The sequence below is a fragment of the Pteropus medius genome, unplaced genomic scaffold (assembly GCF_902729225.1).
Source record: "Pteropus medius unplaced genomic scaffold, Ma_sr-lr_union100, whole genome shotgun sequence".
Lineage (NCBI taxonomy): Eukaryota > Metazoa > Chordata > Mammalia > Chiroptera > Pteropodidae > Pteropus > Pteropus medius.
Genome location: NW_024350919.1, coordinates 3238 through 26680, shown reverse-complemented (window position 1 = coordinate 26680; position 23443 = coordinate 3238). Strand labels below are relative to the sequence as shown.

Genomic DNA, 23443 nt, shown 5'->3' with positions numbered 1-23443 from the left:
CACTCACCCAGTTAGCACCCTCTGGCGAGGGCTTAACCATCTCATGCCTCTTGGACCCTGGCCGAAGGAGCGCGGGCGGCGGCACACCGGAAGCCTGTGTGCTCAGCCACAGGGCTGGATAGGTGACTGAATTCCAAGGCTCCAGGCCCTACAGTCAGGGTAAGCTATTTCAGGGGACACAGGAGCACGTGCTGGTAGGTTCTAGGGTCTGCTGGCAGCCCGCGCCCTCCCATCCTCTCCTTCAGGCCCCGATGACCCTGACCCCATCACGTCTCAGGCCTTTACCACCGCCAGCTGAAGTCTAGCCCTGTCACCTGGGCCTCAACATGCAGGGTGCGGCAGTCCCCCCAAACCCCTCTGCCTGTCCCTCACAGCCCCCATGCTTCCAGAGCCTTGTTGGGCCCATAGCTTCCTCGCCACCCTGCCCTGCACCCTCTCCTCCCTGGCCCGAGGGACCCCTTCAAACTTCAGGTCTGGTTTGGGGACCCACACAACCCCCCACGGCTTCCCCCGCACATAGAAAAGTCCAGGCGCGGGGAAGGCCTGTCTGGAAGCACGCTGGGTGTGCCAAGTGGCCCCAGGTGCCAAAGGAGCCGACGGCCCAAGAACGAGGCAGCCGAGCCCAGCGCGTGGATGAGTGAGTGTGGAGCCCACGACAGAAACGCAGTCCACGCAGCGGCAAGAAGAAACGGATCCCCGCACCCCACACCCCGCACCCCGGCTGGGCGCTCACATCTCCTAACAGGGAGACTGCGGGATGGTCAAAGGGGTCAGACGCCAGGAGGCTCTGGTGCCAAGGTGAGCCAAGACAAGATCAAGGGCAACCTGCCCCAGGGAGAGAACTGACGGGAATCCTGTGACCAGCCCGGAGCTGCCCCAGGGGAGGGGGCGGGGGCGGCACCTGGTTCCCCCCGGTGTCGAGATGGCGGGTTAGCTTTCAGATGGAGCCCTCATGTCCTGCACGCTCTAGACACCCTTTGGTCTCCACCTGCATCTCCCTCCCTCCAGCACACCAGCCCCTCTTAGCCCACCCTGCTGTGCTTGCTCCTTGGAGCACCTGGGGCACCTTCTCAGGCATCCTGGCAGCGCCCGCCTCTGCTCCCTCTGTTCAGGTGTGTGCACTTTCCATGGCCACCTACCCGAAGAGCCCTCCTTAGTTACGATCTGTTCCCTAACTCAGATCTGTTGTTCAGTTTTTCTGGCTACCTAATGTAGCGGGGTCTGATCAGAAGAACAGAACCAGTAGGATATCTGTCCATCTGTCTGTCAGTCCGTCCGTGCATCCATCCACCCACTAACCCCACTCACCCACCCATCTACCCATCCACCCGTTTTCTATGGATCTGTTACGGGGAATTGGCTGCCACAATCATGGGACTGTGAATCCCACGCAGTCCCTGTGAGACTCATCTGATGCCGGGGCTTAAAGTCTGCAAGGTGGGCAGACAGGAACGAAGGGTCATGAGCAGTGGGACCTCTCAAGGAGGGACTGAGCCCCGTCTTCATGTTCGTTGCCTCTGCCCCCTTCCATAAGGGGGTCCTTCAGAAGCAGGGCCCTTTGTCATGGAGCTCACTGCTCACTCCTGGCCTGCTGCTGCGCCCACAAGGTAAATAGGCAAAGTGGCCGCTAACTCCTCTCTGTGCTCCAGAATCTCCCAGGAACCTGCCTTTGGCCCACTCCAACTAGAATGCACAAGAAAGGGAATTCTAGGGGTTTTCACCAGCTACCTTGACATGTTGCAAATCTTGCCACCTCGTATGGCACATGCCAATCTGTTCATTATCTGTCTCCTGCCCCCAAGGACAGTACCGTCATCTGCTGTGAGCTGAGCAAGCATTTGTGAAATGGATGGATGGGTCAGTAGTTGAGTGGATGGATGGGTAGGTGGGTGGATGAATGGATGGATGGATGAGCAAATGATGGACCGATGGATGGAAGGATGGGTGGATGGGTGGATAGGTAAGTAGGTGGATGGATATCCGGAGATCATTATTGTTTTATAGAGTCATTATCCACTTAGATTCACCTACATATGTCTGCTCTTCTCCGTGCTTCGTTCCCTCTGGCATTTCCATGCTTCCGTCTGAGATCGATGTCCCTCCGCTAGAAGATCCCCCTTTAGTATTTCCTCTAGTGCGTGCTTTCTGGCAATGAACGCTAGGTGATTGGCTTTTTCTGGATATCTTTATTTCATTTACGTTTTTATACAAAATTTTAATTGGTACAGAACTCTATGTAGGCCGTCAATTTCTTTCGGCATTTTGTAGATGTTATTCCATGGGCACCTGGCTTCCGTGTCGCTGTTGCCAAGTCCGATGTCTTTTTCTCCTTTAAATATCTGTCTGATAGTCTCTTTGCTTTTGGTTCTCAGCAGGCTTACGATTATATAGTCAAGTGTGGTTTTCGCATTTATTCTGATTTGGGTTGGTAGTTTCTCTGTAATCTGCGGTGTGTTATCTTTAGTGAATTTTGAAAAATCCTCTTTTATTATCCCTTCAAATGTTTCTGGACTATTCTTTCCTTCTGGGATTCCGTTTTACAAAAATGTTAGATCTTCCCACCATGTTGCATCTATCTCTTAGGCCTTTCACTATATTTTCCATACTTTTTTCTGTTTTTGTCTGAATATTTTCTTCTGACCCATCTTCCAGTTCATAATCATCTCTTTCATTGTGTCTAATCTGTTGTCAAAACCATCTTCCAAATTCATAATTTCACAGACTGTATTTTTGTTTTCAAGTTTATATTTTATTCTTTTTTTACAGATTCCACTTCTCTGAATATTTGCATCTCATAATCTATTTCCTTGAATATATCAAAGTGACTTTGAAGTCTGTGTCTGACAATGCCGACATCCTGTTCTCCTGTGGGTTTATTACTAATATATATATATATAATATTACTATTATATGTTATATACATATTACATATATATTTTTTTTCCTTGGTTTTAGATCATTTGTCTTCTGGTTTTCTTTGTTAACTTTCATTCAATTCTATATATCGATATTTTAGGTAATTTGAGGCCCTGGATGATGCTGCTTTCCTCCAGAGATTTCTTTTTGCTTCAGGCTGGCAATGAGGAGAGCAGATCAGCTTAGTCCAGTTTGGGAGTGAGCTGTCTGGATGCGGGGTTTGTCTTTGTGCAGACTAATCTATTTACGCTGCAGGCTTACTCCTTTGTCGTAGACCTCAGTGCGCTAGCTCCGGGTCCGGGTTATTTATCAGAGCTCCCTACCAGTTTATCTTGCTGTTGGCCATGCCCAGTTATTGTCTCCTCCAGCCTATGAGACAAAGCTGTGCTCAGTGTTTCAACTTCTTGTCCACTGAATACATTACGGACCGTATCGTGCAGGTCTCGCCCTCCCTGTCTCTCCCTCCGTGCACACACAAACGAAAGGCCATGTAGGGACACAGGGACATGCTGACCATCTATATAAGCCAAGGACAGAGGCCTCGCTTGAAACCAACCCTGCTGGCGACTTGATCTTGGACTTCCAGTCTCTGGAATTGGGAGGAAATAAATTATTCTTAAACTACACAGTCTGTGGTGTTTTGTTATGGGGGCCCAACAAGATACATACATCGTACGCATCACCAAACGCCTCGAAGGGGAAACTTACATCCTTTCTTTCTGGGCTCTTCGCCCCTTAGAGAAAGTGTTCTGTTTTGGTAGCTATCTGATGTCTTCCGATTTTCAAAATATTTCATACAGATTTCTTGTTTAAAACCATAATGGTTTTATAATTTGCTTTAAAAAAAACTTATCGACATCACATGAGCACCTTTTCCTGTTATCGACTACTCTTTTACACATTCCTTCTAATAGTGACATAGACTTTCATTATGAGTGGACCATAATTTAACTAATTTCTTATTGTAACACATTTAGATTCTGCGCTCCATCAATCCTAAGTTATATATTTTTCATACTCTAAATCTGAAACCGGGATGTGTCTTCCATCCATAGTTGAATGTGTATGTGGCAATATGATGTTATGTTTTATAACTGATGGTGTCAGAGTTAATGGATCCAAACAATGCCTACCCAAAGTCACACCACAGCCAACAATCTGGGGGGTGGGGATGGTCTGGTCCCCACCGTCTCTCTCTTTCCTGGAAGGGGCTGGTTCCTGGAGGCTCCCTTCTCCCGAAAGCAGAGTTTGAGCTGGCCATTGTACCTAGGGATCCTCTGGCAGAGGTGGGCCATCGTCCAGATTCCAGGATGAAAAGGACCAAAGCCTTGGACCCGGCAGAGGCGGGAGGTGGGCTGACTAGACCTGTGACACGGCAGCCTGTTTTGAGGAGTCCCCTTCCCCTCTCCTCAATGGTACCTCTGATCAAGAAAGTGATTTTTTTTGAGTCAAAGATGGTTTGTGAAATTAAGAGTCCATGAAAACATGACTCTATGGCTTTGTGATTTTAACAGAAAATTAGTGGAACCCAGTCAGCTGGGCTAACCCAGGAGGGAAACGGCTCCATCATTTAGGTTCAAATCCTAGCTGTGTGATAACGTGCAGGCCCCCTCCCCCTAAACCTTTGATTCCTAGTTGGCAAAAGAGGGATCACGAGGCCCCCCGCTTCAGAGTGCTGTGTGGCTTGAGTGGGATCATGCACCCCGGCAGCATGCTGGGCACACTGAGCAACAGATAAATGCCAGCCGTCACCGGTCCATTTCCTCGGGAGGCACTAGGATTGCAGACGGACGCACAGGAAGAGCTGGGACTCCTAAGAACGCGGGCCTCGTGGTACTGAAAGATGTCCTGACTCTGGCGGTGTCCTCCGGCCTGTTCCCAGTGTCTGCCTGAGTGCCCATTGTGGCTGTGCGGATGGGGCCTAACCCTGGGTTCGCCCCCAGAGCACACTGGTCAAGCTCACTGACCAAGCGCCCGCGTTCAAATCCCAGTTGTACTGCTTACCAACTCTGGGACTGCAGGTGTGTGATGTGACCTCTGAGCACCTCCATTGCCTCACCTGTGACATGGGCTGCTGTGAAGATTGTGAGCACTAGGATCTGGCACAGGGTGCACACTCCAGAGACTAGCGAAACGGTCACAAGAGGGCCTCCTGCGCCCATCCCACGATCTTCCCCGCGCGCTCAGCTTCCACCCGCCAGGTTCAGAAGCCCCGAGCCGGGATTAGACAAAGGGAGATGAAGCCGCAGAGGGAGCCTGGCCGAGCTGAGTGAGAACGGGACAGAGGAAGAGTCCACATCCCTGACCCGTTGGTGCCTCTGTCCACCTGCAGCTCTGGGTGACGGAGGTCAGACCTCAGTTTGTGCAGCTTCAAAATACACAAGGAATGTGTCCTCGGTGGGCAGAGCCTCGGTTCACCCCCGCGGCTCTTCACGCCCTGACGCTTGGCTCCCCAGTGAAGGCGAACCCAGTCTTCTCCAGTAGAGGGTCGCCGCGGAGGCGCCCCTGCCTCACCCAGGGCCCCCGTGGCCAGTGGAAGTGGTTCACCAGACTGGCCTCATTTTCCTTTTTCCTCGGAGAAACGCACTCTCCACGCGGGAAACGTGCGCCTGGGCTTGGCTGGCTGAGCTTAAGTAGGCGAGGGACCAGGTCTGTGTACCGGGGCACTGAGGAGGCGCACAGGCCCCCAGGTAATGGGCCAGTGCTGGCCCTGACGCCGCACCTGGGCTGGCCTAATGGACTGGGTTCTTTGTGCGTCCCCCGGGGCCCTCGGTGCCCACCGAGGCCCTCTTGCCACCCGCCCTCGGTGCCCCGAGCGCCCCCGAGGTCTCAGCGCGTCGCCCCCGCCCCCAGTGCCCTGGGCGCCCCCGGGAGCCGGGGCCGCTGGGATAGCGCGGGGACCCGCCCCGTGACGCATTCCCAACCGCCAGGAACCTCGGCCCGGCCGGGCGCGCGCTCGACGCCCCGGGCCGCGCGCATCGTGAACGCGCGCGCACCACGTGACCCCCGCCGGCCAACCGGCACGCCAGGATTTGGGGGGCAAAGCGCGGCCCCGCGAGCAGTTGCGGCGGGAGAGCGGCGGGCCGAGAGCGTGACTCGCCCGCTCCGGCGCTGCCCAATTCCCCGCCGCCGCCCCGCCGCCTGCGCAGCCATGTCCGAGGAGAAGCCCAAGGTAAGGGCTGGTGGGCGCGGGCCGGCCCTCGAGGTCGACTCCCGCCCGCGCCGTCCCCGCCCGTTCCCCGCGCCCCGGGCGCCCTCCGCGGCGGAGCGCAGCCTCGGGAGCCAGCGGAGCCGGCGGGGCCGCCCTGGGCCCGGGCCTCCCGCCCCTCCCCCCGCTGCCGCCGCCGCCGCGCCGCTCGGCTCCCCTCCCCCGCCCGCCGCGCGGTGCCCCGCCGTCCGCCCAGGCTCCGCCCCTCCCCCATTTGCCAGCCGCGCCCCGCCCGCTGCCCAGGGTTCTCCGCCCGCAGCCTCGCGGGCCCCGCCCTCCGCGCTCTGCCCGACTGCCCGGGCCCCGCCCCCGACCAGGCCCCGCCCCCCGGAGCCCCGCCCAGGGCCGACCTAGGACGCGGGGCGGGGCCTGCGCGGCGCCGCGCGTCCCGACTCTTCCTGGCCCTAAATACCCCGCCGCCACCGCCCCTCAGCCGCCGGAACACAGCGTCTCCGGAACCCCCTGCCGCGTCCAGACGCCCCTCCCTTGGAGTCCTCTGTCGGGGTTCCCTCCACCGACCTCCCCCGACGGGAAGCTCCCCTCCCGAATCCCGGTTGCGATCTCGGACGCTGCCACCCACTTTGGGGAGAAACCCCGCCCGCTTCCGCCGGGACCCCTATCGGGCACAGCCCCTCCCCAGGACCTCCTCTGTCGCCGGTGCCCTCCCCTGCTACGCCCCTCGCGCCGGGACCCTAGTCCGCAGACCCGCCCAGCGCTGTTTGCTGAGGCCCCCTCCTCGGTCCTCACTGCGGGCCACCCCGAGGGACCCCGAGAGGCCTGGCCTGGCTGCACGCGCTGGCAACCTTTACCGCCGCCCCTCTTGCCGCCCTCGGGCGTGTGCCCACCCTCCCCCAGTATGTCACCCGGCGTGCCCCATCCCCCGGTCCCCATGGCGCCCTCGGGCCTGCGCCCACCCTCTCCGTCGTCCCTAGGCGTGAGCCTCCGGTCCCCATGGCGCCCTCCGGTCTGCGCCCCTCCCTGGCGTTGGCCTCAGTCTTTGAGGAGGCCGCAGGCGGTGTGCTAACTAGTGTTTAAAACAGGCTTCCGAAGCTTTTCGTCCGCACTGTTAGGCTAGTTTTTTTGCCTAAGGAAGATCTGCTGGCTTCCTCTGACGACAGCCGCGTCCTGGAGGTCGCACCCCCACAGCGGAGACCGAGCCCAGCGCGTGGGCAACACAAGGGCACAGCCGGGCTTGGGGTGGACCTGTGGGCCCACGTGGAGCCCACACCCTCCCTGCCCCGCTTTGAGGAGAGGTCACACTCCGGGCACACCTCTCTGCAGATGCGGCGGGAGCCGCCTTCGCTTTGTACACGTGGGCTCCAACTCAGCCTTTTCTGCCGCGGCTCCTTCCCAGCGGGTCGTTGGGCCAAGAATAAATGCCGTCCTCACGTTCTCCCGGGCGGTTTCCTCTCACTGAAGTTTAAATAGTGTGATATGCACTCGGAGCTCGTTTCTTTGGTGTTTTTAAACTTAACTCTGCCAGTCCTGTCAACTCCCATTGTCTTTTGTCAGTTGCATAAACACATTTTAACTGCTTCTAAAAGGACTAAATGCTTTGTCGTGCCTGCTGAGGAGTCCCCTCTGTCCCCTCTGCTCTGGGCCTGGCAGGAGGCCATGGTGCTCTAGGAAGGAAAGCCTGACGGGTCGGCTGGGAAAGCAGCCTCTCACCCCTGCATGGCCCAGGCACCGACTGCAGTGAATTGTCTTTTTTAGGGTTTCTTTTTTCTCTCATTACTCTTTGTTTATTTGGAATTCACCAGGGGTCTGGGACAGGCCTTTTGTTCTTGGTTTCCCTCTGTTAGAGGGGAGAGGTACCTGGGGCCTTTAGCTGGTGCCCCATTGTCCCTGGTGAGGCCCTGTGCACGGTCTGCAGCCACTGCCTTGTGTTTCTGTTCGCTTTGTGTTCTGGGCCCTGCATCTGTTTGAGCACGTCCGTATCTTTTCGTCATGAAAGCAAATGCATCCTCTGTCCTCATGCAAAGGAATGAAGTTGGATCCTTCTTAACACCATGTACAAAAATTAACTCGAAATGGATCAAGGACCTAAATGCGTAAGACCTAAACCAATAAAACTCTTAGGAGAAAACAGACAGAAGCTTCACGACATTGGATGTGACGATTATTTCTTGGATCTGACGCCAACAAGAAAAAACAGACAAACTGAACTTCATGAAAATTAAAATTTCGTGCATCGGAATGTGATGTGGACACTATCAACAGTAGAAAGGCAACCTATAGACGGGGAGAAGATGTTGTAAATTGTATATCTGACAAGGGATTAATATCCAGAATGTATAGAGAATTCCTAAAACTCAACAACTAAAAAACAACCCCACTTAGAAATGGGCAAAGGACTTGAGTAGACATTTCTCAAAGGAGAGATAGGCCAATGGCCAATAGGACACGAAAAGATGCTCAACATCATCATCGAGGAAATGCAAACCAAGACCTCATACCCACTAGGATGGCTGCTGTCAAAACAAAAAAAAGTGTTGGCAATGACGTGAAGGAATTAGAACCCTTGTGCACCGTTGGTGGGAACGTAAAATGGTGAGCAGCTGTGGGAAACAGGATGGCAGCTCCTTAAAAAGAAATTCACCATATGACCCAGCAATCCCACTTCTGGCTACATACCCAAAATAATTGAAAGCAGGGTCTCGAGATACTCGCGCACCAGCGCTCGCTGCAGCATTATTGGTGATGGCTAAAATGTGGAAGCAACCCAAGTGTCCATCGATGGATGAGCTGGTGAGCAAAATGCCCATCCGTACAATGAAGTTTTAACCATCCATGAAAGGGAAGGTGATTCCGACACACACTATGACGTGGATGGACCTTGAAGACATTATGCTGAATGAAATAAGCCGGATACAAAAGGACAAGTACTGCATGATCCATGTCGTTGAGGTCCCTAGAATAAAAATTATGGAGACAGAAAGTGGGATGTGGGTGCGAGGAGTTATTGTTCAGTGGGTCAGAATTTCAGGTTTATCAGATAAAAAGAGCTCTGGAGAGGACGGTGGTGATGGCTGCACGACCTTACGAATGTACTTAATGCCACCCCAAAATGGTCGAAATGGTAAATTTTACATTGTGTGTATTTTAACACAGTAAAAATAATGGAAAAAAAACTTATATCTACGAGCGGGACGTGGTACCCTGGATCGGATCCCACAACAGAAATAGGACGAAAACTGGCAGAATACCAAGAAAGCTCGAAGTGTCCTTGATAATGACGTGGCAGTGCTGGGTGCTCAGCTGTGACACGCACGTGGGGCTGCAAGACGTCCATGTGGGGACGGGCGTGGGGCGCACAGGAGCTCGTGAGCGCTGTTTTGCAACTTTTCTGTAAATGTGAAATCATTCCAAAATAAGACCTTCAACTGCAAAAAATACCCAAATGCATTCTTAGTCTCTGGGAAACAGAGCAGGTGCTCCAAGAGGGGCCGCCCAGCGCGTCTCGGCCGGGGGTCACCGAGCACCTGTCTGCCCCGCCAGCTCTCCCACCCCACACGAGTGTAGGTTGCGGGCATGGGTGGCGTGTGTGGTGCCCGGCCGAGTGGCCAGTGGGCGCCTCCCCCGGGCATCCTCCTCCAGGCTCCTTGCTGGTGTCTCGCCTCCCGGGGCGACTTCTCGGCCGCTCCAAGAACCCTGGACAGAGCTGCACCCCACACAAGAATTTGAAGAGCCAGCGTGCGGGATGCAGCCGCCTGCTTCCAGGCCCCTTCTGTTGGGGTGGCTGGGGACACAGGGAGGGGAGCAGGGCCCCAGCCCTCCCAGCAGGGCGGGTAGGGGAGAGGTGTGGAATCCTCCACGGAGCCTGCCAGTAGTCCTGGCGCTGAGCCCTGACATGGCGGTCACTCCTCCAGGGCCACACTGACAAGTGACACATCCGGGAAGAGATGAGCATGTGTGTCAGCCGGAGAAAGTGCAGCATACGCTTTGATTTCCATCAAAACTTGGGCCAGCTTCATCACTTCATTAAAAATAAACGACTCCTTTATTCCCAAATGGTGCCAGATAAAGGAGGCGGCACTGTGCCTGCGGGACCCTCGAGGGGCGTGTCACTGCGGACGCGTCACTCTGGCTCCTAGGAGATGCTGCAGACGGAGCCTCTGCCCCGTGACAGATGTCAAGTCCACGTGTTTCCAGGAGACAGGAACTGTGCGTCCTTGTTCGGGAGCGTGAGCACGTCAGGGCTCACGTGAAAGCAGATGCCGGGAACGTCCCCGCTCAGGTGGGACTGACCGAAGGCGAAACTGCACAGGGAGGGCTCGGCTTCCCCCCACGGTCGCGGGCAGCAGGAAGGTGGACACGTGTGGGCGGCCTGGCTCGGCTGCTCAGAGCACGTGGCCCCCCCTCCAGCCTCACAGGACCCATCTTGCGACAGACGGGACTTCCAGTTTTCTCCTACATTTGTTAAGCGGACTGTTTTCTTTGAATTAACAATCTGTGAGCTCTGTAGATCTGCGTCGCGTTTCCTTACACACGGATGCTCGGAAGTTAAAAATAAATTCTGTGTAAAAATAAACGTCACGTGACTGGCTCTAGATTGCTAAAGAATTTTAAGACTTAGGTTGCTTGTAATGGCTTAAAAAACCCAGCAATTACCTAAAGACTTGCCCTTAAAACCGTGGTCGTCTTGAAATGTGGTGTCAAGGCCCCGTTTGCGTCTTTTGCAGGAGGGTGTGAAGACGGAGAATGACCACATCAACCTGAAGGTGGCCGGGCAGGACGGCTCTGTGGTCCAGTTCAAAATCAAGAGACACACCCCGCTGAGCAAGCTGATGAAGGCCTACTGCGAGAGGCAGGTGCGCTGCGGCGGGGCGCTGGCCTGGAGCGCCTGCGTGCGCATGCGTTTGTGTGTCTGAACGTGTGCATATTTGCATGCATGCGTGTGTGCGCACACGTGTGTGTGTATTCGTGTGCATGTGCGTGTCTGCGCACACGTGCGCTTTCCTCTGTGGCCTTTCTCTGCCCCGTCTCCAGGGTGCGCCCACCGCCTGTCCCAGCAGATCCACTGTCTGCCCTTCCCCAGGAGGCGGGGGCGGCGGCCTCCGGGTTGGGGTTGGGCTGGACAGCTCCTCCCTCTGAGGTCGCAGAGCCAGAACCTGTGTGCACCTCCTCCTCCTCCCCACGGTGGCTGGGCCATGTCTGTGGGGACGCAGCCCTGGTCACAGTGTGGTTTCTAGATGATACCCGATTCCTTCCCTTGGTTCATCAGTCGTCACTGGCCTCCACCCACAGTGACCAGTGAGACTGCACTTTTTTAGCTGTCGCTGTTGTTAGTGTCATTTTGAACTCGTGGCTCCAGTGTACCTGTGCTTTGTCCCTCGGTCTGTTTTGTTCTCATCAGTGCTCCTGTGGCCTCATTTCTGGTCCTGGGGCCTGTCCAGTCCCGCGAGTCCTCACTCGGCGGCTCTGCCTGCACAGTGCTCTGGAGTGACGGGGCGTGGGGCTCCTGGTGCCCTCGGCCTGCCCCGCGCCCCCTCGATGGAGCCGTTTCTCTGAGCAGCAGGCAGCTGTCCTCTGCCGCCGTGGGAGCGCGAGTGCCGAGTCGGCCTCCGCTGTTGGCTTTGAGACTCCGGCCTTGGGAGTTTGTTGTCAGGACACCGCAGGAAAGTGACGTCATGACGTCTTGCTCTGGCCCCCGCTTCTCAAACCCTGCTCCCCAGAAGCATCTCTGCCAGCGCTTCGACTTTCTCTTGAGCTTTTTCTCGGTAAATGTGCTCACGCTGTTCTGCGTTTTCAGTTTAGAAGTTATTTTTACCTGTGAAAGGTGGCGACTCGGCTGATGCTGCAGCCACAGCGCGCTGTCCCTCGTCCTTGTCCTCGCAGTCGATCGCTCGTCTGCAACGACCTGTTGAGTGTCGTTTTTCCTCGTCTGGTGGTGGTGCGGCCCACTGTGGACGCACCCCCACGTTTCCCCTGTGCTGTCCATCCCCCCACGTAGGCAGGCACTGCTGCGTCCTTGCTTTTCCCGTTGTCCTGGGAGCCCCTCCTGTCCTGTGCCCCCTGGACAGCTTGCTTTTGAGGCTAGCTGTCTCCAGAGCCGCCTGAGTTGTTCTGGAAGTTTCTTTCCCTCCCTCCGGTGTATTTTCTGTATTAATCACCTTTCCTGTTTTGATGGAGCACGTCTTCCAGGCTTTTGTTCAGAAAAAGTATGTAAAAGGCAGCATCTCTGAGACACAGCGTCTGAAAACGACTTGCTTCCTATACTCCTTCGGCCTGGGATATTGGAGCGCACAGAAATTTCAGGGTCGAAACTCATTTTCCTGTTTCGGACCTCCTGTGTTGTCTGCCCCCGGCTTCCGGTGTTGCTGTGACCGTCCAGTGGCATTCTGGGTCTGTCGCCTTTGCGGGTAACTCGGCCTCCCTCTGAGCACTGTCGGGGCCCCACGCCCGTGTTGGGGCTCCCACCGCCGCGTGCTTCGGGGTGCGCAGGTTCAGCTCTGCCTTTCTGGGAACCCGTCTCGGTTCAGAACCGCACTTCTGTCGGTCCTGAAAGCTGTGTCCCTCCCCCGCCTCGGCTCCCTCTCCTCGGTGGCTCCCTCTCCTCGGTGGCTCCCTCTCCTCGGTGCTGTCGCAGGGCCCTGTTCACCGGTCGTGACCTGTTTTGGACCGTTTCGTTGTCGCTGTGGGTTTCTTTTCTGGGGCCTTTTCTCAACTTTATGTGGACGGTCTGATTCCTGTCGGGATTTCTGATCTCCAGTTTCTAAGCTCTTGTGCTTCGAGGCTTCTTCCCCAGTAGACTTACTGTCGCTTTCCACATCCCTGCGAACTGGGAGCGTGCACGCGCGTGCACGCGTGTGCGTGTGTGATGTATTCTCGGACCCCTTCCCCCACCTGCGCCCTCCCTTCTCCATCTGGTCTGGTCTCACACAATGAGGCTTCCCCTTAAATGCCCTCTAACCCTCGATTAACTGCTCGCATCTAAGAACGAAGCACTGAAACCTGGTGAAAAGCTGCATGCTTGTGTGTGTGTGCGCGCGCGCACGTGCACAGGGCCCACACCTTGCTGTGGGGCGGCCTGCTAGGGTTCGTGGTGTGGGGCTCCTGGATGTGGCAGCCTGTGAGTCCTTGAGTTTTCCCAGAAGTGACCTCCAGGCTCCTGCCTGTGCCGTGGGAGTGCCTGCCACTCCCCACCGCTGGGCTGCGGCCCGGGCTCCCTCTGTCTGGGGGAGGGGCAGCACCTGGGCTCTGGGATTGCGGACCTTGGCTTGGGGGCTGATAGGATCTTCGAGGCATCACCCCTAGATCAGCTGCTGGCTGCATGTCGGCCTCCCAGAGTGACAGACCCCGCCTCTCGGGGCTGCATCTTGTTGCCCCGACCCCACCCCTACTTTGGAGTCTAGCGTCCACAGCCTTGGAGCCTTCAGCTTCCAGCTCAGCGGTGACACCCGTGGTCTGTTGGCCCTTGCCCTCTCCCGCTCTTTGTCCTGTTGTTCGTTGCTTATTTCTTTATGCTTTTCAGCGGGGCAGAGGTGTGGGCTCGACTCCTGCCTGTCCTGTTTGCGTGAAGTCGGAACGGCCTTTTAAAGGTGGTCGTCTCTGCACACCGACCCGTTCACATTCCCTCGGGACACAGAAAGGCGACACGTGCTCCTTTGCGGATGGAAAGTGTCCTCCTGCCTTTCTCAAGGCCCCAGCCATTGGGATTGCTTCCGAGTGTCAAGCGGCGTCCTTGTCACATGCCTCGTCGCCTGGCCTGTTTCTGAGAGACTTGAAGGGGGTCGCGGTGGTGCCGGCACTGTGGAAAGCTTGCTTGGCTCATGGGGGGAAGCGAGGGTGAGGATGTGCGTTGGGCTAGAAGCTGCTAGAATGGTACTTTCTGAAGGTGTGGTGTTGCCGTCACGTAGACTCGATTACAGGCCCACCAGTGGGTTTAGAATCAGTTGGCTCGTCAGTGTGTGTGTTCTGAATTGTGGTATTTTGGTGTAAATATTTGACTTTTCTGAATTAATGCGTTGCCTGGAAATATGGACTGGTATTTGCTTTTTCGTTTCAGGGCTTGTCAATGAGACAGATTAGGTTCCGGTTCGATGGGCAGCCGATCAACGAGGCGGACACCCCGGCCCAGGTATGGCAGCAGCATCTGACTGAGGCCCCCACTGGCCCTCGTGGGGCACCTTTGTGTCCTCGGGGGCCTATTACCGGGTGGTTCAGTGTTTAAATTTGGAGGTTCATTGTTTCAAATGGGAAGGAAGCCTTTGTGGGACATCCTCCTCTGCGCTGGGAGATGTGGGGCGTGGGCTGGACGCTGAGAACATGGGGCATGGGCGCGGGTCTGGGTGGACTGGGGCGGGCGCCCAGGCCATGGGGTCAGCGCAAGTCCGGCCTAGGCCCAGGCCCTGCTGGCAGCGGACCCGGGCAGGGGCTGTGGTCAGGGCTGGGCCCTCGTCATTCATGGGCTGGACGACCTTGTGACCCAGAGCCACCGACTGTCAGAGTCTGCCTGGCCCGTCCCAGGGACGGCTGTGTACCTCTGCCCACTTGCGGGACTCTGCAGCCACCCAGGCAGCGGTGGGCGCCGAGGGTTCCCGGGGCAGGGAGGCTGCCCTGCGGGGGGCCGGGGAGCCCTCCTCCCGCCTGTCACCCTGGCCCTGTCCAGGTAGTGTCTGCAGCATGGTGGCCGCTGGCCCCGCTCCTTGTACCCACATCTGAGATGGTTCCGGACGTTCCTGCCTCCAGCGCCTTGGTCTCCGACTGGCAGGAGCTTTTGTACCGAGCACAGAGGGAGATCGTGGGAGGGGTCTGTGCTGCGGGGTCAGGAGCAGGGACGTCACCTCACCCCTGGCCTGGCCTTGAAGGGGGGGCTGGGGAGCGGGTGCGGCGCCCGCTGCGGGCCTTCACACGGTGGCCCCTTATGTTGAGATTCGGTTTGCTTTGGAATCTGCAGGCACCATCCACTGCACTTGTCACGAAGGGGGTGCCCCTGCTGGTCCCCAGGACTTGCTGCCGCCCACTGGCTGCTCCTGACTGGAATCTGCTTCTGTGTCATTTTCAGTAACAGTGTCACATCCTTGTCCGTTTTTTAATGAGACTTCGTTTTCTATCAGCTGAAGTTGGCCTTGAATGTTCTTTCGTGAGTTCTGTGAGGGGCGGCCTGCTGAATGAGCAGTGTGCTGGGAATCCTAAGCGTAGCCTCTCCTCCCTGCCTGTGACCCAGGAGTGACGGCCACAGAGCAAGGGTGTGACAGCCCGTGTGCGCCAGTGATGGGGACAGTGCTGTAGATAGGTGTATTTCATCGAGCAGTTTTTGTTTCTGTGACGGCGAGAAAACTAACAGTTTTTCCTTTTGTCTCTGTGCCCGTCACGCCGACCCTGCCAGCTGGAGATGGAGGATGAAGACACCATTGACGTGTTCCAGCAGCAGACGGGGGGCTCTAGGGAGACCGGCTGCCGTGCAGGACGCCGCCTCTAAACGGAACGGCCCCCCTTCGTCACCGTCCTTGTATTTGCCGTTGAATAGTGAGCACGTGACCATGCCAATCGCAAAGGAGTCTGCGGAGACCGAGGACATCCACCCACATTCCTTTCCTCTGTGACACACTGCGGGTGCCACTCAGAACTCTGCAGGGATGAATCCTCCCTCACCTGAACCCGGGCCGGGCACAGTTGTCATCTTCGTTTAGGGAAATGAGTCGTGAGGCTTTTTGGGTTTTTGCTTTCATTTTTGTTTTTCTTTTCCCTTCCTATGACATGTCCCCCCAGCTTGTGGCCTGAATGTCCCCTTTTAGTCTAGACGAGGATCTTATCCCAGGTATTGACACCCCCCCAATCCCCCCCCACCGCTTATTCCGATCATGTAGAGAGCTCATGTCACCACACTGGGAGTGCTTCTGTGGGACAAGTGTTGGGGGCATGGTGGGGATGGGAGACAAACTTTCGGTTCCCATTTTTTGTAGGCACAGGTTTTTTAAGTGCTAAATATTGCAAATTTAAGTTTTGTGAGAATATGGTAGTCGAAGGGAGAATACTGGAATGCTTTCTGAAAGGCAAGAAGGAAAACAGCTGAGTCCCTCAGCAACATGGCCCGGGGTGCTCTGCTCCTCGATGTCCCCTTGGGCAGTGGCAGGCACAGCGCCCGTGATGCTACATGGGAGAAGCGTGGTCAGTGACAACTGGCTTTGCCCCTTTTCTTAATGCAGAGGAAAGTAACCCCCACGTCTCTCACTTGGTGATAGTACTGTGGCCTCAGTTCCCTTCCCGTATTTGCTTCTGATGAGTAATTATGGCCTCTATATAGAAAAGTACGATTAAGTATTGCCGAATTTGCAGTGACGTTTTTGTGTCAAAGAGCTACTTACAAGTGTGGCCACACGCAGGTCCGCGCCCAGGGCCTTCCTGGCCCTCACACGGACTGTGCTCTGCTGCTTCTCGAATCTTAGCTGTGATTCAGTTCTGTGAAGCGTCTGGGGATCTGTACCTGTTCCACCCTGAGTCCCACTGCCCTTTCGTACGGACCCACTGCTGCCTGATGGCCCTGCTCTGCCTCGTCTGCCACTTGGACAGCGCGACCGTGACCGCCGTCTCTTGCTTGCCTGGAGTCTCGCCTTCTCTTGTGTTTTGCTGTCGGGGCGCGGGTGGGGCCTGCTGGCTGTTTATTCACCAATTTGTACATTTCTTCGTTGCCCTTTACTACTGTAAACAGTAAATATAGTTTGGTATTCGGTCTCGTGTGTTACATCCTGCGTTTAGAGGTTGGAGCTGTCGCAATTCAGCATGCGTCGTAACCATTTAGCGAGGCCACTCAGACTACGGTTTAAAGGCTAGGTGCCGAAAAGTAAGTATTCCCCTGTGGGTTCCCTCTGCGACCCTTGCAGATTGCCTGTGCTGGGCGGGGAGGTTCCCGAGGGGTCCGTCCTCTCCCGCCTCCCAGAGCTCTCTGGCTGTCGGCTGCGCTAAACTGGCATCGTGACCACTCCTTTCCGGTCCTGGGTGTCGTGCAGATAGGCTTGGTTTTGGAGGCAGCAGATCTGGACGTCAGTCTGGGTGTCTCAAGCTGTTTGTTGCTTGACGTTCAGACTGTTTTCCTCAGGGCGGCCGACAACCTACTCTTTGAAGCTGAGCGAACTGATGTGAATTTGAGAACTTCCCGGTGGACTGCTGTGACAAAACCAGGGTTGAAAATGACTGAGCGGTTTTAGGTAGTCCATCAGGTGAGACGAGCCTAAACCGAAAGGTGCAGGGCAGCTAGGAAACAGCGCGGCACCCTAGCACCTGGTCTACACCGGCCAAAAGCAGGATTCGAGCTCTTCACAGGGACTGTCATTGCCCCCGCACTTGTGCCTTAAGTTAGAAGAGCGGGGCTGCGTATTTATTTGGGACATTAGAGCAGTGCTGCAGGACCTCCCACCCGCGGCGCCGCACTGCAGAGAACAGGGTATGTCCTCGAGGTTGTCTGAAAGTTAATGCAACTTGTGCATTTGGAATAATCTTGGTGTTACTATTTTGAAAATATTAAGTTACACAAATCTAACTCTCGTTAAATTGACGCTTCAGGAAGAGATATGCCCGACTTATCCTGTTATTCGGTGCCCTGGGTCCCAGCTAGCACTTTGGTTTTGGCACTTAAAAGTCCCATGTCCCAAGAACCCTGGGTCCTAGGAAAACCGGGAGGTGTCGCCCTGGTGCCCACGAGCTCACAGCTGGGAAAGCATATTAATGTTAAAGCTCTACCTTAGAACACGGGTTCAGCTGTGACACACTTTTCATATTTTAGAACTTAGTTGCCAGAGACGCATACTGTTTTCTGAGCTTGCTGGTGTCCCCCGCGCCGCTATCACACACCCGCTGCTCAGCCCGTGGTCGCGCTGGTCAGCGCGCTGGCTGCGGCTCGGCTGCCCCTCGGGTCTCCCCACCTCCTCTCGCCGGGGGTAGGGGTGGTGGGCAAGTCTTGGGCCCCCGATTCCGGCTGGGCCGCGCCACCGTCCCAAACCCAAGACCTGCGGGGAGGTAGTCGGGGGGGGGGGGGCACCGAGGCCTTCGGAGACGGGGCCTGGTCAGTGACCACGCCCGACGGCGGGGTCACGGCGAGCGCGCCCGTCGCGGCCACGCCATGTGGATACTTCTCCAACTGCAGACTCTTCGTTTTCCACGCCCCCTTCTGGTGTCCTTAAAAAAATGCCAAGTGAATGACGTCTGCACAGGCCGCCGTCCACCGCCCCGTCCTCCATCGGACCCCCGTATGGCCAGTGTGACGCAACAGGCAGTCCCTACGTACGCAATCCGGGGGCTCGCGGCCCGGACCCCCGGCAGGCCCGAGCCGCACAGGAACTGGGGTCGTCGGGAGCAGCGATCACTCCGCAAAGGGGCCCCCGGACCCGCGCAGCCCCGCCCCGCCCCGCCGCCACCGCGCACGCGCGGCCCCGCCCCGGAAGGGCTTCGGTGCCCGCGCAGCGACCCGGAAGCAGCCGCGGCGGCGGGCGGGGGATACAGCGCTGCGGGCGGGAGGCCTGACGGACCTCCGCTGCTGCCCGGACCATGGCGGGGACGGCGCTCAAGAGGCTGATGGCCGAGTACAAACGTGAGTTCGGGGCCCGCGCAGGGCCGGGAGGACAGCGCGGAGGCCGCGGCTGCCGCCCGCCGCCGAGACTCACGTCGGGCTGGCGCCCCGCGCCCCGCCCCAGGCCCCCGCCGCGCCCCCTCCTCCGGCCCGGGGGCCCCGGCGCGAGGGCCGCCAGGTGTGGCGCAGCTGGACGCGGAGCCCCCGCGGAGCCGCAGGCGGCCCGGGGCGCCTGTTCGGCCGCGCCCGTCACCTCTCGAGGGTGTTCGCGACCGGCGCGGAGAACCTGGAGGGCAGAAGTCGCCGTTGCTGCTGCGCTCGTTTAGGAACGCGTCGGCGGTTGCGGTCGGTCTCCGTCCGGCGTCTTCAGCGACCCGGAGCCGCGCTGTCCCCAGCGTCGGCCGCACGCGGGGACGGGGAGGGGGCCCGAGCCGCCCGCCGAGAGGTTCGAGAGCAGCGCCGGGGGGAGCGCGTCGCGCTCGGGGTGAAAGGTCGGACTTTGGTGTTCTTGTTCTTCAGGACAGTGCCACCTGTCATTCTTCCCAGATGGTGTCCAGACAGCCTCCTCCGTGCTCGTTAGCCTGTAGATTTTTCTGCGGTTTGGGGAAACAAAGGGAGAAACGACAACCTCGGAACATTCCGCGTTCCACGTTTTGGCGGCGGAAAGCTCCCTTGGGAGCATTGCCGTGACGAGTCCTGGGATACCCCCGCGCCCACGGGGCCCTGGTTAGCCGGTGGGGACACGGCGTGGCCTGCCCTGCTCAGGCGCGGGGCCCCGAGCCACAGACCTGGGCTCAGCCCCTGCCTCGCCCGGGAAGACTCGGCTTCGCGAGACCCCGGATGGGGAGCTCGGCAGTGTTGACGTTGTTGCTATAACTGCACTGAGGACACTTTCAGCAGAGAGTTGAAAATAAACTAACGTAATGAATTTCGCGTAGCTGGTGGACACGCACGCCGCTCAGCGTCCTGACCGTACGGGCGGCGCCGCCCGGGGCGGGGGCGATGTGCCGCCGGTGCAGGCTCCTTACATAAAAGTTTGAGCAGCGCGCCGCCTGTGTCCCCCACGGCTGGGGAGAGACGAGGCGGTTCACTCTGAGCGGAGGGTAGTCTGAGGGGGCTGCGGCCTCTGGGTCCTCATGGGAATCCTGGCCCGGGGTTCAGATGTCTGGGAAATTTACCATTTCCCGGCATCCTGGTCTGTGCGGCCGCGTCTGGTTTAGTCTGTTTGGCCGTCTCTGGGCTGCGAGCCGGCATTGTTTTCTCAGTTTCCGTAGAGGAACCTGTTAAGCCCCTGAGGGGAAGTTAAGTTCAGGCTGTTTCCGTCCAGCCTTAGCTTTGTTGAACTTGTATTTCCTGAGGGCATTTGTGTTAGCGAGGGTGATTTTCCTCTTACTGTATTTACAAAAGCCTCATCTATTGTTTCAATCATGTGGTCGCTCTGCAATAATAGAACATAAATAATGATTGACTTCCAAAGCTGTATCACACAAGTGCATTACGTGTCAATATATGTCATTTTGGAGTATGTATGCAGAGCTCTGCAGATGGCCCTAAGATTCCTGTCCCCTGGTTATTCGCTCAGACATTTAACTGGGCACCGTGGCGAGGGGACTTTGCAGATGTCATCGGCAGCTTACTAACCAGCTGACTCAGACAGGGAGATCAGCGTAGACTCTCGGGGTACGACCATAACCGCACGAGGCCCCGAAACGGAAGGAAAGGCAGGACGGGAGCTCTGAGGAGGAGCTGGAGAGTGACCAGGACCTGAGGGCCGTGGGTGACTCTGGACCCCACAGTGGTCTCCGGCCAGCGGCAGCAGGGACCGTGGACCCTCAGTCGTACAGCCGCAGGGAACTGAGCTCTGCCAGAAACCCGGATGAACTTGGGGAGGCAGCCCTGCCAACTCCTGACTGCTGCCTCGCGCGCCTCTAAGCAGCCAGCCAACTGACCCATGCTGTGCCCAGCCTTCTGTCACCTGGAAACTGAGATCATCAGTGGGCGGTGTTCTAAGCCACTGAGTTTGTGGTGATTTGTCACATCGACAATAGCAAATGAAGTCAGTATGTTACTGAGGGGAGTTTTGTTGTTGCTGTATCTTAGTAACGTAATAAAATTCCGTTTAGTCATTCTTGTCTTTTGTGTCTTAGTGTCTAGTTTGTCCTGCTACACTTGAAGGTGGCACACCCAGCATGAAGGTAGACTTCACAGAAGCAGCTGGCCTGTGGCACGGGGTTTGGGTAGTTGGGACAGGGTGCAGGCACCCTTTTTTGTCCTTAGGAGTAGTCACAGAGCTGCAGCAACCTAGACTCGGTAGGACCTTGGCTGTGATTCCGTTCAGGCCCCGACTTTACAGGAAGTTGAATAACAAGCGAGACGATTGGCCTAGGTTCTTAAAACGAAAAAGGAGAACCAGGAAAAGAACCTGGTATCTTTTCTAGATGTTTTACCTCCACGCGTCACTTAGCCTTTCCCAGAAGTGTCAGTGGTGGACTTAGGTGTGAGCTTCCTGGGGCCACCGTAACGGAGTAGCCCAAGCTCGGGAAAATTTAATAAGCGGTACTTTATTCTCTCACGGTTCTGGATGCCAGAAGACCCAAATCAGGGTGTCTGAGGACGGGGGAGGACTCCCTTCCGGCCTCTTCCAGCCTCCGGGGGCTGCCACTAGCCTCGCTGCTCTGCTCGGGCTTCTGGGCGTGTCACGCATGGCCTTCTGCCTCCCAGAAAGGTGCCAGTCATCTTAGGGCCACCGAAGCCCGCTGTGGCCTCATTTTAACTCAAGCACCTCATCAGGGCCTCCGTTTCCAGATAAGGCCACTTTCACAGATTCTGGGGGACGTTCTTCGACTCGGTGCAGTGTCTAATAGGAACCCCGAACGTACACGTGTAGAACTGAGCCCCTGCTCTTCCCGGAACCATTGTTACTCTCACCCCTGTCACCCTCCTCCCAGTCAGCGGCAGCCTCGTCCTTCCAGGTGTGTGGGCTCAAACCGCAGCTCCAGCCTTGCTGCCTCTTTCCACAGGTGACCTGTCGTCCCACCTTCAGACCGCATCCGAGTCCCACGCCGGCCGGGTGCGCCCTCAGGCTGGGTGCCCGCCGCGTGAGCCCTTCAGCTTCTGCTCTCGCCTCACTGGGTTCTGGTCGTCACACAGCAGAGAGTCGGGTCGTGGCGCTGCCCAGGACCCCTGGTCGCAGTAAAAACCGAAGTCCTCGCAGTGACCTGGCGGGCTCGGCATGCTCTGGCCCCTCTCCTGCCTCTCTGACCTCATCTCTCCCCCTGAGCTGGCACCCTCCGCTCCAGCCCCGGCTTTGTCGTTGGCACCCTCCCGCCCGGGCCCGGGCTCTTCCCCGGCCGTCTTCATCACTCGTGCCCGGCTCCCCTGGAGAAGCCATCCCCGAACCAGTCCACCCGTCCTACCTGTTACTGTCATCTTTCCCTGTCGTTAACCCCTTTTAGCTTTTGATTGTGAAGCTTATAAGTAAAAGCGTGTCAAACACGTACGTTCAGATGAAATAGTAGAATGAACGTCTGCACCCGAGGCACCCGGCTTCAGAAACAGGACGTTAACAGTGATTTAGAAATCTCCGTACGCCTTCCTATTGCCACCAGGGCACCTGCTGTGTGCAGCTCTCCCCGTGGAGACACTGGCCCTCTGGGGCGTGGCAGGGGGGTAGGCATGCAGATGCGCCCATCCCCCGAGGTTCAGGAGAGGGTCCTGGCCAGCCCCCAGTGTGGCTTTCATCAGGGGCCTGGCCCTTGGGCTGTGTCCTGCGATTGGCTAGTGGCCCCCTTCACAGAAAGGCCACGCTTCCTGCTCCCTGTCCATTGCCTCTGCCCTGCCCCAGGGGTGGTGGCTGTCTCAGAACTCTCCCTGTTGGTGACAGTCCCATGTGGCCCATGAGGGTGAGACTCACTGGCCCCCAGAGCAAGGCAGTGTAGAGGTATCGCCTGGCAGCAGTCACAGAAATCAGGATGCCAGACTGGGGTTTGAATTCCTTTCTGGGCGACACTGATTATAACAGTCCTATGTACCCAGGCTCTCTTGTCCTCCAGAGCCAGGTGATCCAGAAGCACTCTTGTCCTCCAGAGGCAGGTGATCCAGAAGCACTCCTCGGCTCCTGCTGCGGAAACCAAGGTGGCAGATGTGCGTGAGGCTACCCTAGGCGTTGCTGGTGCTAGAGCCTGGCCAAGGAGGTGGAAGTGGCGCCCTGGGCTCTGTCCCCAGAGAGTTCTGCATGTGTGCAGGTCCGATCCTGTCCCCGGGCCACCCTCTGAGCCAGGCCTGGGGTCCTCCGATGGCTGCCGTCTTGTGGGGTTTCCAAGGGAGATGTTTGGGGGCTGCTGCCTCAGGTGCAGGGCTTAACAGCTGGCAGCACAGCGTGGGGTTCGCACCCTCCTTCCTCAGGGAGAAGCTCTGTGTGCTGAGTCCGTCCCGGCCGCGGGTGGCTGTGCCCGGGGGCAGGGCTCAGGGTAAGAAGTGTCCCAGGCGCTGCTCCCGCTTCCACGTGGTGTCTTCCGTTTTCCGTGTGTAGCTGTCGCTCAGCCAGCCCTTGCGGGCTAAGGAAATTGCCCCACATAGAGCTTTTGAGTCGTTGTGTTTTTTCAGGGCAGTGAGTCCGGGTCCTCGTGCGTCACCATCTTCTCGTCGTGCTTTTAATTCACATTTCCCTAGTGACCCGTGGTGTTGAGTATTATTTCATGTGTTTATGTGCCGTCCATTTCTTTTTTGATAGATCATGTGTCTCTTGCTCATTTTTTAATTTTTTTTTTTATTAAGTTGTAAAAGTTCTTCACGTGACGTAGCTGCTCCTG

The 23443-nt window shown here is 57.1% G+C and overlaps 1 protein-coding gene and 2 long non-coding RNA genes across 3 annotated transcripts; 2 read left to right on the top strand and 1 right to left on the bottom strand.

Annotated features, from left to right (window-relative positions):
* The first annotated feature begins 5930 nt into the window (after positions 1-5930).
* On the top strand, positions 5931-16799 carry SUMO3 (small ubiquitin like modifier 3). Its single transcript, XM_039840057.1, has 4 exons — positions 5931-6088; positions 10807-10935; positions 14133-14204; positions 15456-16799. The coding sequence occupies exons 1-4, from the start codon at positions 6068-6070 to the stop codon at positions 15546-15548; spliced, it is 315 nt and encodes a 104-aa protein (XP_039695991.1). The 5' UTR covers positions 5931-6067; the 3' UTR covers positions 15549-16799.
* On the bottom strand, positions 15755-18095 carry LOC120584401 (uncharacterized). The gene is made up of 2 exons (XR_005648020.1): positions 17807-18095; positions 15755-17233 (listed from the first exon to the last, which is right to left on the bottom strand). It is a non-coding gene; the product is annotated as an uncharacterized LOC120584401 (long non-coding RNA).
* Positions 18096-18101: 6 nt separating this feature from the next.
* On the top strand, positions 18102-20766 carry LOC120584400 (uncharacterized). The gene is made up of 2 exons (XR_005648019.1): positions 18102-18653; positions 19152-20766. It is a non-coding gene; the product is annotated as an uncharacterized LOC120584400 (long non-coding RNA).
* The last annotated feature ends 2677 nt before the right edge of the window (positions 20767-23443 follow it).

Bases quoted from the DNA above. Each gene is read 5' to 3' on its own strand.
- SUMO3 (XM_039840057.1), top strand. From the start codon at position 6,068: ATGTCCGAGGAGAAGCCCAAG. The intron at 10,936-14,132 runs GTGCGCTGCGGC...TTTTCGTTTCAG, and splicing joins AGGCCTACTGCGAGAGGCAG to GGCTTGTCAATGAGACAGAT. The intron at 14,205-15,455 runs GTATGGCAGCAG...CGACCCTGCCAG, and splicing joins AGGCGGACACCCCGGCCCAG to CTGGAGATGGAGGATGAAGA.